At 41.6% G+C, this 18,124-nt stretch overlaps 2 protein-coding genes across 7 annotated transcripts in view; both read right to left on the reverse strand.

Moving 5' to 3' along the window:
• LOC129855266 (cytosolic carboxypeptidase 6-like) overlaps positions 1 to 18,124 on the reverse strand; it is a 461,876-nt gene that overhangs the window by 95,090 nt on the left and 348,662 nt on the right. The window lies entirely within an intron of this gene.
• Positions 265 to 16,498, reverse strand: LOC129855267 (BEN domain-containing protein 5-like). Of its 2 annotated transcripts, none has more exons than XM_055922734.1 (6): positions 11,045 to 16,498; positions 10,016 to 10,146; positions 8,930 to 9,407; positions 8,078 to 8,226; positions 7,044 to 7,257; positions 265 to 6,926 (listed from the first exon to the last, which is right to left on the reverse strand). In XM_055922734.1, exons 1-6 carry the CDS (start codon positions 11,223 to 11,225, stop codon positions 6,730 to 6,732), a joined length of 1,350 nt encoding a protein of 449 aa, XP_055778709.1. In that variant the 5' UTR covers positions 11,226 to 16,498; the 3' UTR covers positions 265 to 6,729. The 2 variants fall into 2 exon arrangements, with proteins under 2 accessions (XP_055778709.1, XP_055778710.1); XM_055922735.1 differs by having other exon boundaries at positions 8,990 to 9,407; positions 11,045 to 16,496.

Raw genomic sequence — 18,124 nt, forward strand, 5'->3', positions numbered from 1 at the left:
AGGAAGTCCAAGACCCAGTTGAACAGGGCGGGGTTCAGACCCAGGGCCCTAAGCTTAATGATGAGCTTGGAGGGTACTATGGTGTTGACTGCTGAGCTATAGTCAATGAACAGCATTCTTACATAGGTATTCCTCTTGTCCACATGGGATAGGGCAGTGTGGGTAGGTGTTATTTGAGCGATAACCAGATTTTTGGTTAAACAAGTTAAAAAAGAGAAGATGTGAAAGGAAATCTTTGAAAAAAAGAGCCATATGAGTCAAATGTTCTGGTAGAATAAACATCTGGATTTATTTTGTTGATCTGAACATTGAACAGGTGCAGCAAACACAGAATAATGATGCTAAGAGTCAAAGTCGGTTGTATAGCGGAGGTGTGACCGGTTTGCAAGGACATTTATTTTTATAACATTTCCTTTCTGTATAGGCCAGCTCTGGGGTATGGTGACTGTGTGAGGGTCCCCCCCAGGACATACTGATGAGCCACCCCCCTCCCACCTTTTCAAACTCTGGTGCCCACGGACACATTCACAGACGTAGGCTCCCTCTACTCCCCCCACCTCAACTAACACAGGAACATGTGGGATCTCAGAAAATAGACTGTTCTTAAAACTCTCTGTGCATGTATCTCTGGCTCCAAGAAACTAGGGACTTAAAAAGACAACATCATTACAGCAGAGCCACAGATATGGAGTACATATAAACATCATATATCTATGGCTCTGGTTCACAGTACTTATTGAACACGCTCTCAATTAACATATTTAAAAAAAAATATTGATACGTATATATTGATGTATTTTTTTATAAATGTATATTCAGCAGCAAGAATGAAGGAGATTAACAAGGAGTGAAACAACTTTTTTTTTCAGAGGTCAAATTGACAATTTTTTGACATTCTTCAAATTGTCACATATCAACATGAAGATGTCAGGACATTTCACACCCATCTATAAAACGTTTTTACAAGATACAATGAATGGTAAATGTCATATTCTCTTAGAGAGGTAAGTTCACAACCCTATCCAACCCAATATCTAATTTCCAGTTAAATATTAGAGACACTGCCAAGAAATACCCTTATAATGTAATTGCAATCTGTCTGTAGAAGTGGTCACAGCATTGACCTGTGGATAACCAAACATTTGCTGAGGACCAAATCTATCTTTAACAGAACTGCCCAGTCCAGTTTGAAATTGGTTTTAGCACAACTGCCCATAAAGCTAACATGCAGCAAAATAATAGCAGTATTTGGATAAATGGTGATCTGAGATGTGCTTATGAAATGTTACCTTCTCAAATCTGAAGCATGCCAAAATGTACAATTCCTAGAACTCGGCTTAAAGTATATTTTAAAATAAGCAAGGAATTATGATTTACTTCACTTAAAACAGCAGAGTTGATTTAGCTAAAACCAGAACGTATCTGATAGTATTTGCAAAGTGTAGTTTAACATTTTAGAAATGTGATTTGTCATTTATTTTAGGATCACCAACTTGAATAACATACAACTTAATGAGAATAAAAACATAGAAAAAATTAGCACCATTTGAGGTAAGAGACAGATCAGTTTACCCGTTTGCTGGTAGCACCATCAACCAGTGAAAAGGAGCAATCAGTTGAAATACATTTTTGGAGACAACTGGGCATCCATTGACAGTAAGCATTTTTACAAAACTGATTTCCTCATAATATCAACTGTGTAGTACTGAGGTGTTACGAGTTTACATATACTGTACATTTGGAAAGGAGTTATCAATAAGGTATTTTCCTATAGTTAAAAAATATATATACATCATACACGAACACAAGAGAAGCAATGAGGTAGGACAGTGAAGCTAGATGAAGTATACTTGCCAATGAATTGTGAAACTACACTTAAAGTTCCCCAAGCCCCTTTCTCATTTAGAGTAAGCTTAACATTGGCCCTTTCTCAATTGGATTTGCCCAACTCCTGCATCCTCTCCTCTGTCCTCTCTCGCCTCCTCTTGAAAAACATCAAAAGGTAATCGAGGAGAGAGAACATGGATGAAAATACACCTGTATGAAATGAGACTCCTTCTCCACTCACGTGTCACCAGGCAGTGACATTTACATAATAATACTTGTAAAGCGCTAAAAACATTTAGTTGTGCAAGATATTTTATAGATGAAAACTATAACTAGCATAGTTGCAGGTGCATGTTTTTCTCCGACGACAAAACAAAAGCTAATTCAAAAGGAAGTGTGGCAGACTTTAAAACTCTTCCGCGAAGGACTAAGGTTTGATACAAAACAAAAAAATATAATTTTAACCTTTAACTAGGCAAGTCAGTTAAGAACAAATTATTATTTACAATGACGGCCTACCGGGGAACAGTGGGTTAACTGCCTTGTTCAGGGGCAGAACAACATTTTTACCTTGTCAGCTCGGGGATTCGATCCAGCAATTTTTCGGTTACTGGCCCAACTCTCTAACCCCTAGGCTACTGTACCTGCCGCCCCATCCTTGATGAAAGGTGGTTATCGAGGAAGGGAGGCCACTCTTCCGTTCACTTACTAACAAATTAACATCATCTCAACACTTATCGGTTTCAGGGTCATGGAGGAGAGAGAGTAAAGGACGGACTTTTGCCCAAATGAGAAAAAGCCATTGTATCCGAGGTGGTGATATTGGGCTTCATGAATCACACAGCACTGAGAGAGGAAGAGAGAGCAGTGGGACTCACTGCTGTAATGAGGTTATGACAAACAAATCTTCCATATGCAAAACCTCATATCCACTGCATACCTAAGGAAGTGTTGTCAGTACGCCTAGTGGCTGTGATAGGAGGAACACTGGGCAGTTTGGTGGGTTAAACCTGGACTGGTCCTCAGCATCAGCATGTTTTCATGAACGGGTCAGCCTTTCAGTTGACAAGTCTAATATTATATCTTCATCGCTATTTAACCATACCCCCTTTTTTGGCATCAGAAAACAAACGAGTAAACAACATTAACAACATGTGTCACAGGAATTCATCACGGGCCACACAGCAGAACAGTTTTCACACAAACTAAAAGCTTTAAAATGCATGTAATGTAATACATACTGTGCGCAAGGACTCAACAGGACCATGTTGATTTCTACAGAAATGATAGCAGGACATCTACATTAGGGAGAATTTTTAAAAACAAAAATATATTTAGTCTCTGTGGTAGCTTAGATAACTCTGGACTAAAACCTTGGCAAGGGACATTTTTGTGCAAGTTCAACCCCCCTCTCCATTATCAGCATTCAACATTTTGGCTTAATATAACCACTCACCCACAACAACACTCAAGATATCCAGCATCTTTACACATTCAGTTAAGAGCACACAATCCAGTAGTGATGCACATTTTCAATGTCCTTGAATTTGTGAATCACTTTAGATGATGAAAAAGCACAGTACAGTCCCTGCTTGTTTCATATGTCAACTTGCCCGGATCCCCTCAGCCAGTCCCCATGCTGTCTGTTTGTACTAATCTCAGGGATCCTGCCAGCCCTGTGGATCAGAGCAGCCCTCCCCTGCTGTATAGCCATTCCAATACATGACCTGTCTGGTAACACAGATGGATCCAACGTTTAACCATGAGAGAGAATGGCACCTAGTGCAGTCTGGGGTTTAGCATGCTTCTACTGTCAATAACAGCAAAGCTACAGCAATGCAACAAGACACTTTGCCTATGTTTTCTTAAGCATCATCTGGGTAGCCATAGGGATCACTGGCTGTGAGGGCTGAGTGAGGCCAGGCCATGTACTGTATACCTAATGTCCAGGCCCACTTTTAACCATTAGCTGTCTAAATAGCTGGAGGGAGGGGCCAGTTATAAAGCTTGGCTTTCCTAACAACAAGCTACTCCTCAGCACTACAAAATATGGGGAAGGTGCAATTTCTCACATTTGAAAAGTTGTCTGTAAAAAGAACAAACAGCAGACTGAGATCCATCCGTGTCCAAAAAGGACTGTTTTTTTTGTTGCCGATCATTCAACCAGGATATAATTCCAGCTGAACTTCCAGTGTTTCCAACTTCCCACTGAACCCTAATCTACATCTTTAAAAAACCACATCATTGAAATAGTGGGGGCAATTCAAAGCACATAAAAATAACTGTCAAAACATGGAAAAAATAAACAATGGGACAAGAGAGCAGCAGACAGAGGATTAGCGCAACATTTTAAAGACCTAGCTAACATACAGTTCCTCTCTGTATAGCTCTACTGTCTGGTTCATTCAGGAAGGACAAAAACACATCCTTTACATATTAGTTTCATGCCTAAAGCCCATTCCAATACCTGGGGAGTGGCATGTTGGTGGGAATATGCAAACCCTGGGGAATATAAAGCACTGTGTGCCAGAGGCATAGCTTACTAAAGGACCACTCTTCACACGTATTCAGTTCATACAAATAAACCAGAACTCAGACCTATCAGGGCCATTTAAAAGGTGCATCGATTATTATATTAGTATTTCTTCTTCTTCTAAATAGCCAAAATAAGTTGAGACCAAATCGGTTTTGCAAACAAATCCATTTCTTTACAAATGGAGAATCTGTCACAAGAGATTTAAAGTGCGTTCATTGATTGATTTGAAAATACAGCCCGTCCTTAAAATAGGGGAAATTTAACCCTTCCCTTCTTTTCAAAGTTGATTTATCTGAAGTCAATTTGACCACGACTTTGACCTTTGTGCTAGAGACAAATGGTTTTCTGTGCAGTAAAGATATATCTTTGATGATCACAAGGACATGAGTATGTTCTCCCTGTGATGTTCAGAGGCCGAGGGACAGGGATCTGATGTCATAAATGTTATAAAATCAGTAAATCAAACATTTGGCTAAATGTTAAACAGTTGGGTCTATCAACTTAGGGATAAAAGCATATGAAAGAGGACATTCTCAGCTACTGGAAAATAAATACATTTTGGGAGGTTAAAGTCATTTGTGATGTACTTACTGTACAGGTTCAAATTGAGTTGTAGGCCGAATCGAACATAAGGGAAGGGTTATATTGACTCCTAAAGACATCACTTTAAATTGCGGTTTGCCTAGTTTATTTTTCATAGAGATTACCGACGTGAGAGAGACGTCTTTTCTTTGAGTTTATATGCTTCTAATCTACATTTGGATACAATATCAAGCTTAAAGCCCCAAAAAATGTACATAAAAATTACCGCCAGGTAACAAAGGAATTACAATGTCAATAGAAAGAAACACAGGAGTTTACCATGTTAATGTGTAAGTCGGACTAAAAACTGAAAAGTACATGACTTGTGAAAAGAGACTAGTTATATACACTAAAAAATCCCCACATATGGTAGCTTAACAAAACATTGATCGAACTGTAAGAAATACAAAAGAAAAAACAGACAAACAAAAATACATAGAAAGTGAGGAGGCAAAAAGGCTTGACAGGCAGACCTGCAGGTGATTCACAGTTAGCCACATGGTCACAGTTGAGAATTCAATCCGCAGCATTTAGTTCCAGGTTGCAGACAGCCAGACAAACCGTTTGGGGAAAAAACATTTGAAGAGTTCTGATGGCATGTCATTGGAAGTTGTCACTATATAGCAATTCATTCCCAGTGGTGTGCCTCAAAGAAGAGGGCTGTGAGAGAGCAGGAATCGTGCTTTATCCAGGGATCTAGCCAGAACACTGACCACTGCAGACAGCTTTACCCACAGCCAAACAAACACAGTACCTGACAAACTTTCACATTCAGACACCAAAGTGCAGTTTAAAGATATCAGCTTAACTTTAGATTAAAATCACATCTTACTAAATAACTGGAGGACACAGTCCCCAATGATTCCCATAAACATAAGGCCTTTCTGGGCTTAAAATCTTGTACCACAACTCCAAAACAGTCGAACGATCTGCAGGACAGCTTGAATAAAGACACTACTACAACAATCACATTTATGTAAACTCAAGTTGGATCTCTCAAGTAGGGTATACACACTGTAAATCATTATCCAGAAAACATATCTTCTCAAGACCGTTACACATCTGATGTGGACAAGCACCGAAGACAAATAATGATAAACCTCTCTTTACCAAACTTCATGTTCATTGGTGCTCTATACTATGGAAATCCAAATGGCATATTCTCATGGTAACGAGACCTCAAAACTTGCATCCCATCTAGATAACCACAGAGCAATAATCTCTCGGGCAACAGAATATCTGCGCAATGTGGCATGTATCAATTAAGACATGTATATCAGAGAGACCCTGTTGAAAAAGTGCGTATTAACATCCTCCCCACGTCACTTTAAGTACCAATAGCACACACAGAGACCTCAACACTAAGGCCTTCAGTGTGGCTAACCTCTCAATCACGACAAACTAGCTTGATTATTCCAGAATATCTTCTTACAAATCAGAAGTTATTTTTCAAGGGAAATCACTAAGAATATTAGGACACAACGTCATGTTCTGACACAGAATATTTTGTTGGAGCACCACTGCATTCTCTCACAATCAGATTGATTTAAGAATCTCTCACACCAGTTCATATGACACACCAAAACGCTTAACCACGCACTGCACTGATTGACAGGTAAAGCTGTCTTGCAGGTAAAGCTGTCTTACAGCTGATGGATTAGGGCCTTGGGCGCCTACTGAGGATCTCTAGTGCTGGCCTGGCACACATGAACCTACCCACCCTCTTCTGTTTCGGCAGTCCAAGAAAAGAGAATGAGCTCTAGTATGGTGACAACTTTTCATCACTACATGCCATCGTAGGTGAAATTCTCCATCTTGACGGTTTGTCTAATGAGCAGCTTCGATTCCCGCCTCTCCTCGTTCTTGATGGATTTGTTGATATCCATAATTTTTTCACAGATGTATTTGTTCACTTTGGACAATCTTTGTGTGATCTCTGCACCGTCCGCCGTTTCTTGAGACACTCGGTCATACAGACACTCTGCAAAAAAGGGAAATAAATAAGTGTGTATTGTTCATCAAATCACAGAGATATTCCAAACGTTTTGAGTTGCAAAAGTTGCCCAAAACATCTGACAACAGGCCTATACAGTTTTACCTCTGACTATTTTGAGCTTGCTTGGGGAGAGGGGGGGCTTGGGAAGGGCATCTTTCTTCTTTTTGGTGGCCACACCAGTGACACTCCTGTTCTTGAGGGTCTCGGTGCCCCAGATCATGACGGCCAGGTTCTTGGTGAACTTGGAGTCTCCCTGTGTCCGCTGGAGCTGGTGCCACTTCTCTTCCTGCACCCAGATGCCCCCGCCCAGGTGCACCTGCAGTAACGCAGCACAGATATGTAGTGAGGGTCACCTACACTCAGATCTGAGGCCACACTATAACCAACAGCAGCAAAGCCCATCCCACAACCATTCAACCCAAATAAGATATCAAAAGGGCCATGTTTCAGCAGCTATATAAATAAGTAAGGGGAAATGGGTTCCAGCCTGGATGAATTGCACTGAGTATTTATAATGGCATAGAACCACAGAATGACACATTGTGTAAGTCTGCACCAAACAACGCTACAAGCGGAATGACAGGCCTGCCCTGAGTTATAGGTGAGCTAATGCTGCGAGCGCCATGTGTGCCACCCTGCCTTTATCACTGAGAAGTCTTCAGGCTGGCATCCAAAGGCTTTTCTCTTCGCAGCTAATGTGCTTTAGGCCCATGGCCAGCAGACAAGCTTTTCACTGCTCTTAACTTAGAGGAATCCTTTCTCTATTTTCTTTCTAGGGCTACCTGTCAGTCACTTAGATTCCTCTGGTAGAAATAATGAATAGCAGGCAATGTGTGAGTTCTAATTTGCTTTTGTTCTTCACGCTTGAACTGAGAGGCTCTCTGCTTGTAACACAAATTCCCCCGTCATGTGAAGCAGGCAGAATTACGTGTGTAGCCCTGCAACCACTAACAGGGCAATAAACAGTGCTGATGCCGAAGCTATAATAAGGACAATCATCTCAGCCTTGTTTACCCTCAAGGAGAGGAGAAGGCTAATTTAATGCAAGTTTATGTGTAAGGGAAAATGCAATGCTTCCTCCCCATCAAAGCGACCACAGCGAGGAAGATGGGGGGGCTGGAGGTGGTGAGACTCACCTTGCCATCATTAAAAGTGTAGACTGTTCTTGGGGAGGGGGAGTGGCTGGAGCTGGTATTGGCTTCTTCTCTGCACACTTCCTGTGGCTCAATGATGGGCTCCACCACCTCTGCTTTGATTGTCTGAGTGCCATTGTCATGCATAGGCTCTGTATGAGGTGCAAAATCAAAAGTAAAGTTGAGATGCATATCTCTAGGCATATTGTGTAGTGTAGTCTCTCAGGAACAACAAGCCTAAAGCACTAACAGAGAAGTTGACTCATCCACAACAGCATGTGGTCAGGGAGTTCTAGTCTTAGCTTTGGACCAGTGCATGCAGCAAGGCTTCCCTGTGCACCGAGACAGCGGGACTATTTTAGCCCAGTAAGCTGGCTTGGTGGCTGGCCACACTAAGCTCTAATGTAGCTGATGAGTTTTAATATCGGTCAGCGCACTACATTCCTGATCCCAAAGCACCCTGGCCAGTCTAATCTTTAGCCTGTCCATTAGACCGCCTGGCCCTCATATCACACCCCAGGGGCCCCAATGCAAAACATGTGCAGCTGGCCATGGGACTGGCTTAAAGGGGAAATCCACTCAATTTTAGTATTCGTTTTTGTGGAAGAACCATTGAGTGAACAAGCGCTTGACACTCAATATTTATTTAAAAAATTTGCAAAACCAAACTCACTGATACTGATTCCCCCCCTCTCAAAAACAAATGATAACAACCAAATACTTCATAACTTCTGTTATCAACTGTGCATCTGATCACTAAAAGCAATATAAGAAGGTACCCAAACCTACAAATTCAAAATCCAGACAACTCTAAATGTGGCTGACACTAGTCTAGTAAAACAGTTTTTTCTTAACCTGAACAGATGTGCATGGGAGGCTGCAGTGAGAGGTGACTGGAGAGTGTGTGTCTCTCACCGCTGCCCAGCCTCATGAGGAGCACATCCTGCAGCCTCCTGTTGAAGTCACGTAACTCCTTCACTTCTGTCAGCAGGCTGCCATACTCCTTCAGCTTCTTGGCCTGCTGGACCAGTTGCCTGCGGGTTCTCTCCAGCTCCTGCTGTAGCCTCCTAACCTCCTCCTCCTGCTGCCTGTAGCTGTGGACCAGCTCCTCATACAGAACCCGCGGTACCACTGCATCCTCAGGCCCAGAGTCTCCCTCCTCCTCTTCTTCTTCTTCTTCTTCTTCCTCCTCCTCCTCCTCCAGCCTGTCCTCCTCCAGGTCCTCCTCTCCCTCCATGCAGGAACTCACAGCGTTCCTCTCCAGGCGGGCCACCACAGCTGCCAGGCTCTTGGAGGAGTTGGCAGTGGGACGCCCATGGTCCTGTGTCTGAGCCTGTGGAATCAAAAGGGACTTTATGCAGTTAATCATTGTTTAAAGCACAAGGGATATGAATGTGATAATGATGTGGAGACTGCATCATCATTTCACATTATAAGAGTGATCTGGTGTGTCATAACTGTCACAATTTCAGTTGAATAAAAACACTTATGTTACGAATGTTTGACTACGTATTTATTTTAAAATGTTGAGTGGGTGTCAAAAACCCACATATATCCATAGCTGTGGGGGGCTTTGCTTGACAAAGTGATACAGATGGGCTAAAATCACTGGGAACTGGGAAGAGTGGAGTCATGGAGTTCTTGGATGAGCAGCTCAGAGGATTTGCAGCTGTCCAGAGTGCTACATGTGTTAATCCAGCATATTGTAAAATAAAAAAAAACAGCAGGGGGATTTTTAGGAAACATCCAAAACTCAGTTAGTTAAATTATCAAAAGACAAATTACCATCAGTATTCTTCATATTCCTCATGAACCGCATTATATTGGTGGAGAGGTTGAATTACACACCAACAATTTCAGAGCCCCAAATCACAGAAATGCTCTAACAGTTTGGAAACTATGACTACTAGTTGACTAGCTACCTTGCTTAGTTGCACCTACCTTTTTATGTCTCAGTGGCAGTCGTTCCTCCCCAAAGTGGTTCTCAACAGAATTTCCCATATTCCTTGTTGACATCTTCGGAATTTTCATCTTTTTTTGCATTATACTATGTTCAAACTCTTCAACGTTATCTGCAAAATAGAGCTAAGTGTCAGCAAGCATTTGATATATAAAGTCGAGACAGAAAAAATCGAAGGGAATTTTCCAGGAGCGTTAATGGCAAATACGAGCCAGCTAAAGACCGTTCATCCATGCATCTCATCTCAATCTTGTTTCACCCACCCCTAGTAAACAAGCTGTATGTAGTTTTTGTTTTCTATCCAACTAGCTACTATAGTTAGTTAGCTATCCAGTGTGGACCGAGAATGGTTAGCTAGCTACAGCACGACAAACAACAACAAACCTAGTTAATGCACTCAACTGACATTAGCCAGGGACTGTTCAAACACGAGGATTAGTAATCTAGCTAAATACCCTAGCTACCGTAGATGGTGAAAATGTACGTGTTGCTGTTCTGTTACACGATGCATTTGTGAATGCTTGCACAAAACGTTACGCTCATATGTGTCAAGGAAACGTTATTGAAAGTTATAATAACCGGTGTGATGGATACATATTGCTAGTTAACTTGTATATGCAGCTGGCTTGACGTTGTCCGACCTAGTTAGCAAAGGTCGATTGATAGTGATTGCCATCACATCATCTAGCTAGCTAGCTATCATATCAACAACCATATAGAGGTGTTGTTGTGTATTGCTAGCTAAAATAACGTATCCAATGTTAGTAAACAATCTGGATGAGTAAGTGGCTGGCTAAGCTAACGCGTTAGCTAGCTAGCTGACTGGCTAGCAAGCTAACGTTAATGTCAGTTAGTTAGCTAACGTTAGCTAGCGAACTTAGTGTGTTTGACAGCAGACCGAAAAGGCATGTTTTCTTATTCTCTAGGAGCTGTCTAGTCTCACTTTTTCAAACAATTGAACTATTTCAATTCATAAACAATCAAACAAAGAGAGCACGAAGATAACGTACCTGCAATGGCAAGAATCTGTGCTTTGCACGGCTGGCCTGTACCATTATCTTCTGTTCTGAGAACCAGATACACCTTCTGATTATCAAAATCTGTTTTGTGCAGAGGTCTAAAATCTTTCACAGTTGAAGCGGGTAAAGCGTAACACATATCGTCTTCCAAGAACCTCACAAAAGCATACATTATTTCTCTTTGGTCTTACACTTTGGATATGGTTGACAGTTTTCCCTCTATAAGTATAAAACATATATATATATAAACACAAAGGGGAATTGGGAAGGGCTTCTATTCTGCACTCTGCTACTCTGGCCTGGTCTATATCATTTCAGGAAATTAGCCGCGCGCTCCATCACAAGACCTTGCTAATAGAGACAAGAATGAGATTCTTATATTTTTCTTAAATTGAAAATAAATGCATGCAATCATTGAAATAATGAAATAAAGTGTATATATTGACTGACAGATAACAGGCCACACTACCTACGCATCTACCCTACATAATATCCTAAAGTAAAGTAAAGACAATGGCAGGAATTCAATCAAACCTTCATTTTAGAACCTCTTGTTTTATTTTGTATTATTATTATTTTTTTACACCATAACGTTTTTTCATGCATTGGAAGTACATTTTTGTGGCACAGAAAATGTGATTGATTTAAAGCCCACCCTTCAACTGTAACTCAAAAGGAGATGAAGGATAGCACCTTGTTGGTGATTGTGACTGCGATAAAGCACACATTTATACATCCCTCATTACAGAAATTAATCTAGAGGAATCTTTATTTTGGCATTTGTACATACAGAAATTATGGTTTGAAATACAGTAAAAGTCAACTTCCTCAACTACTGAGGATATTCAAGAAACATGGTCCCCGGTGAGCTGACTACAAAATTTCAGCTTTTTGTCCTGCTGTTTCTTTCCAGATACTTTCAGCTAGAAGAGCAAAAAAACATCATTATTGTAATCAATAAATTCACCTATTACTTTCATTCTGCCTCTGTAGGTCCCATTGAGTCCTCAACCCCCCGGAATGTAACCAAGAGAAGAGAAGAAGGCCACAGAGATGATTATCTGGTCTGATCTCTGATTCCATTTGTTTGTGGGTGTACAAGTGTGTCTCAGTCAATGTGTTGCCTGGTGTACCTTTTAATCTTTCCCCTTTTTTTTTTTACACTAGATGACAACGTCCATCTGACAGAAAGGGAACTGTTTGCAATTGTAAAATAGTCAGGTTGTTACACAATGGGATGGATTTCTTCACTTGTATTTTAATAAAGAGTAGCATAGTCGATAAATGGCACTAACAAGGTTTTTCTGCTTCGCCTGTCGTAATCGAAAAGTAACTCATGCAGAATTTGGACGCTGTTCTCGTCTGTAATTTCATAGCATTTTTTTATTCAGTTCAGATATCAAGGCTTGAGGCATAGGTTGCTGTTATGTTAGTGTGAGTTTTCCCTTGTTGAGGGTTGTGAGAGATATGGTGGTCCAGTGGAGATTTTCTCAGATGGAGAATGAGGACAGGTATCTGGATGGCTATTTAAATTGTTGTAATAGAACTTGATCTCCTATTCCAATATGGTAACTGCTTTTATCTCTGGGGGTTGTGCAAAGTACTGCAATGCTAATATTCATAGGAACATTTGTTGCGTATCAGTTTGTCAATCACTGCCAGCAGCATACCACCCTGCATCCCACTGCTCGCTTGCCTCTGACACTGAGCAGGGTTGGTCCCTGGATTGGAGACCAGATGCTGCTGGAAGTAGTGTTGGAGGGCCAGTAGGAGGCACTCTTTCCTCTGGTCTAAAAATAATGTCCCAAGGCAGTGATTGGGGACATTTCCCTGTGTATGGTGCTGTCTTTTGGATGGGACGTTAAACAGGTGTACTGACTCTCTGTAGTCACTAAAGATCCCATGGCACTTATCGTAAGAGTAGGGGTGTTAACCCTGGTGGTGTCCTGGCTAAATTCCCAATCTGGCCCTCATACCACCATGGCCACTTAATGATCCCCCAGCTTCCAATTGGCTCATTCATTCCCCTGTAACTATTCCCCAGGTTGTTGCTGTACATTAGAATGTGTTCTCAGTCAACTTACCGGGATAAATAAAATAAACAACAATTCTCTGAAATGCTGAAATAGTAAGACAACTAACACTTTAATAAACAAGATCAGTGAGCCTCACTGGTAGACAAGAGATTTCAGCAGTTTCTCATCTCCAATGAAGGATTACTGTTAATCTAATCTACTGTTTAATTGCTAGGTCCTCAAGCCCATGTCTGGCACAATAAGACCGCTCAATTCCAGGAGCTGTTGTCTTGAAGTGTCTCAGGCTTAAGACTGAACTTCCCCTATCCTACCTCAAGCAACCTGACCCCAGCATGTAGCATAACAGATCTGCACACTAATTCTATATACTGAGTAATGAGAATAGATATACTTAAAACCATTACAACTCCAAACCAAATGTAAAAATTACATTACACAAGAAACTATGAACTTTCCCCACCCTTAAATACATAAAAGCAGCATGTTAAACACACATTTATAGCACAGTTAGAAGGTAATACAATGAAGACAAACGCTATTAAAAGAGCACTCAGGCCACATAAAGGATACATTTTCCTGAAGCTTTGGGAGCAGTTGGCACTGTAGACTTTAGTCAGTGCAGAGTCAGACATCATGTCCTGCCAATTACCTCCTCGCTGCCTCCCTCATTTATCTTTATTGGTGATACATTACCCCGTATTAAAAATAGACATGGGATAATAGCAGTAATGATGTTGATGATGGAATTAGACTGCTGAGACGGACGTCATTTCGTTGTGACTGGAATTCAAACGGGCTTCGCATTATGATCACAGCAGGTCTTTAGTGCCTCCATGCCTGTGTGTTGGACGGGGTTTTCAAGTGGACGTGGGATTTTGGTGGAAACGCTGTGACATTAGGTATGTATTAGCATAAGCGCACAGCCAATCAAAACAAAGAACCTGTGCCAATCTGTGCGATGGACAGACGCAAGCACAGGTGTGTCTGACGGCTGGCCGGGGCTGATGGCAGCAGGCTGGCATGCAGAATGCTATGCCCTTGGCCAAGCATATGAGAGTACAGCAGGGACAGCAGGATCAATTGGACAACTATTAGAAGTATGCCTTAAGATCATGTGTTTAAGGGAAACAGTCACAGGAAATGAGGGTATGGTAGTAAATCCAAGACAGGCTTTTTAAAACATGGGAGAGTCTATTTTTCAAGGGACTATTTACATAAAAATAATGCTTTTATTTTTGGGGGGGAGTTGCGTCTTAATTTTGCCTGTTAATTAGGATTTCATTCAAAACTAGGTGACCATGAAGTAGTCAGACTTCCAAACTGACAGCAAGAGCACGAACAAACTTTATTGTGTAACTCCTTCATTAAATATTTAAAGAGGTATCATCGCTCCCCCCGCCATCCTGCAGTGTATTCTCACTGATACACTAGAGTAAATTAATATTTTCTTGAAAGAACAAATGACTGCTGCAGAAATAGTGATCATATTTCAGTGCCGGTCAATTCAGCTCATTAGGGCCACTCTTCCTCCAGGGAATTTTGTATTGATTGGCGAGTTTCATGGGGCTATATTCTGCACTCCCGTAATATGAATTCTCAAAGCTGTATTAGTATGGACAGAAAGACTATAAAGAATTGACACTACAGTTATTTAGCTGAAAGTTGTTGGCCATTTGCTGCATATACGCTACATGACCAAAAGTATGTGGACAACAGCTCGTCGAACATCTCATTCCAAAATCATGGGCATTAATATGGCGATGGTCCCATCTTTGCTGCTACAACAGCCTCAAATCTTCTGGGAAGACTTTGCACTAGATGTTGGAACATTACTGCAGGGACTTGTTTCCATTCAGCCACAAGAGCATTAGTGAGGTCGGCACTGATGTTGGGCGATTAGGCTTGGCTCACAGTCGGTGTTCCAATTCACCGCAAAGGTGTTCGATGGGATTGAGGTCAGGGTTCTGTACAGGCTAGTCAAGTTCTTCCACACCAATCTCGACAAACTATTTCTGTATGGACCTCACTTTGTGCACAGGGGCATTGTCATGCTGAAACAAGAAAGGACCTTCACCAAACTGTTGCCCCAAGTTGGAAGGCCAGAATCGTCTAGAATGTCATTGTACGCTGTAGCGTTAAGATTTCCTTTCATTGGAGCTAAGGGGCCTAGCTCGAACCATGAAAAACAGCCCCAGACCAATATTCCTCCTCCAACAAACTTTACAGTTGGCACTATGCATTCGGGCAGGTAGCGCTCTCCTGGCATCCGCCAGATTTGTCTATTGGGGGGCGGAAACCAACCGCACCAATGCGCAGCGGTCTAAGGCACTGCATCGCAGTGTTTGAGGCGTCACTAGAGACCTGGGTTCGATCGCAGGCTGTGTCACAGCTGGCCGTGACCGGGAGACCCATGAGGCCGTGCACAATTGGCCCAGCGTCGTCTGGGTTAAGAGAAGGTTTAGCCGGCCGGGATTTCCTTGTCCCATCGCACTCTAGCTACTCCTTGTTGTGGGCCGGGCGCCTGCAAGCTGACTTCAGTCGCCAGATGGACGGTGTTTCCTCCGACACATTGGTGCGGTTGGTTTCCGGGTTAAGCGAGCAGTGTGTCAAGAAGCAGTGCGGCTTGGAAGGGTTGTGTTTCGGAGGACGCATGGCTCTCGACCTTCGCCTCTCCCGAGTCCGTAGGGGAGTTGTAGCGATGGGACAAGACTGTAAGTGCCAATTGGGGAGAAAAATGGGTAAAAGTTTTTTTTTAAATTAAATAAATAAGTCCGTTGGACTGCCAGATGATGAAGGGTGATTAATCACTCCAGAGAACACATTTCCACTGCTCCAGAGTCCAATGGCGGTGAGCTTTACACCACTCCAGCATTGCGCATGGTGATCTTAGGCTTGTGTGCGGCTGCTCAGCCATGTAAGCCCTTAACCCATTTCATGAAACTCCCAACGAACAGTTATTGTGCTGACATTGCTTCCAGAGGCAATTTGGAACTCGGTAGTGAGGACAGACAATTTGTATGTGCTACGCGCTTCAGCACTCGACAGTCCCATTCTGTGAGCTTGTGTGGCCTACCACTTCGCGACTGAGCTGTTGTTGCTCCTAGATGTTTCCACTACACAATAACAGCACTTACAGTGAACCTGGGCAACGCAAGCAGGGCAATACATTTGACGAACTGACTTGTTGGAAAGGTGGCATCCTATGATGGTGCCATTTTTAAAGCCACTTAGCCCTTCAGTAAGAACATTCTACTGCCAATGTTTATCTATGGAGAATGCATGGCCGTGTGCTCGATTTTATACACATGTCAGCACCGGGTGTGACTGAAATGGCCGAATCCACTAATTTGAAAAGGTGTCCACATATGTTTACATATACAGTACCAGTCAAAAGTTTGGGCACACCTACTCATTCAAGGGTTTTTCTTTATTTTTACTATTTTCTACAGAATAATAGTGAAGACATTAAAACTATGAAATTACACATATGGAATCATGTAGTAACCAAAACAAATGTTAAACAAATCAAAATATATTTTATATTTGAGATTCTTTAAAGCAGCCACCCTTTGCCTTGATGACAGCTTTGCACAATCTTGGCATTCTCTCAACAAGCTTCATGAGGTAATAACCTGTAATGCATTTCAATTAACAGGTGCGCCTTGTTATGGCTGCAATCCCGTCACCGGGATGATATGACAACAGCCAGTGAAAGTGCAGGGCGCCAAATTCAAAGAACAGAAATCTCATAATTAAGTTCCTCAGACATTCATGTGTCTTATATAATTTAAAGGTAATCTTGTTGTTAATCCCACCAAAGTGTCCGATTTCAAATATGCTTTTCAGCGAAAGCACTACAAACGATTATGTTAGGTCACCACAAAACCACAATAAGCACAGCCATTTTTCCAGCGAAAGATAGCTTTCACAAAAAGCAGAAATAGAGATAAAGTGAATCACTAACCTTTGACTATCTTCATCAGATGACACTCATAGGACTTCATGTTACACAATACATGCATGTTTTGTTTGATAAAGTTTATATTTATATAAAAAAATCTGAGTTTACATCAAGTGATTTTGCATAGCCACATCGTTTCAACAGAAATATTCATCATAAATGTAGATGATAATACAAGTTATATACATGGAATTATAGATATACCTCTCCTTAATGCAACCGCTGTGTCAGATTTTTTTTAAACCTTACGGAAAAATAAACCATGCAATAATCTGAGATGGAGCTCAGAACAATAGCCAAATTAGCCGCCATGTTGGACTCAACAGAAACCAGAAAATACATGATACATGTTTCCTTACCTTTGATGAACTTCATCAGAATGCAGTCCTAGGAATCCCAGGTCCACAATAAATGCTTGATTTGTTCGATAATGTCCGTTATTTATGTCCAATTACTTTGGAATTGTTTACCAAACGCGCTAACCAAAGTCAAAAAGGGCGTCCACTATAACGTGACGAAATGTCCAAAAGTTCCGTAACAGTCAGTAGAAACATGTCAAACGATGTACTGAATCAATCTTTAGAATGTTGTTAACATACATCTTGAATAACGTTCCAACCGGAGAATTACATTGACTTCAGTTGAGCGATGGAACGGAGCTGCCTCTCACGTGAACGCGCCAGTTCAATGCGTGGTCACCTCATGGCAGTGATTACTCATTCCTGTCTCCTTCGGCCCCCCTTCACATTAGAGTCATCAGACAAAGTTCTAACTCATCCATATCTCGCTGTAATTTCACCCCCAGAAAAAATCCAAACAGAAAGTGGAACTTCTCAGGTTTTTGCCTGCCATATGAGTTCTGTTATACTCACAGACATAATTCAAACAGTTTTAGAAACTTCAGAGTGTTTTCTATCCAATACTAACAATATTATGCATATATTAGCAACTATGACATAGGAGCAGGCCGTTTACTCTGGGCACCTCTGTGCACCTTTCATCCAAGCTACTCAAAACTGCCCCTGCAGCCATAAGAAGTTAATTTGTGGAATTTCTTTCCTTCTTAATGGATTT

Source organism: Salvelinus fontinalis, chromosome 5 (genome assembly GCF_029448725.1).
Source record: "Salvelinus fontinalis isolate EN_2023a chromosome 5, ASM2944872v1, whole genome shotgun sequence".
Taxonomy (NCBI): domain Eukaryota; kingdom Metazoa; phylum Chordata; class Actinopteri; order Salmoniformes; family Salmonidae; genus Salvelinus; species Salvelinus fontinalis.

What these genes read in the sequence shown, in the direction of transcription:
- LOC129855267 (XM_055922734.1), bottom strand. Translation starts at nt 11,225, where the DNA reads ATGTATGCTTTTGTGAGGTTCTTGGAAGACGATATGTGTTACGCTTTA. An exon ending in ACAGATTCTTGCCATTGCAG is followed by an intron (nt 10,147 to 11,044) that starts GTACGTTATCTT and finishes TCTATTTTGCAG; the next exon opens with ATAACGTTGAAGAGTTTGAA. An exon ending in CAAGCTCAAAATAGTCAGAG is followed by an intron (nt 6,927 to 7,043) that starts GTAAAACTGTAT and finishes CCTTTTTTGCAG; the next exon opens with AGTGTCTGTATGACCGAGTG.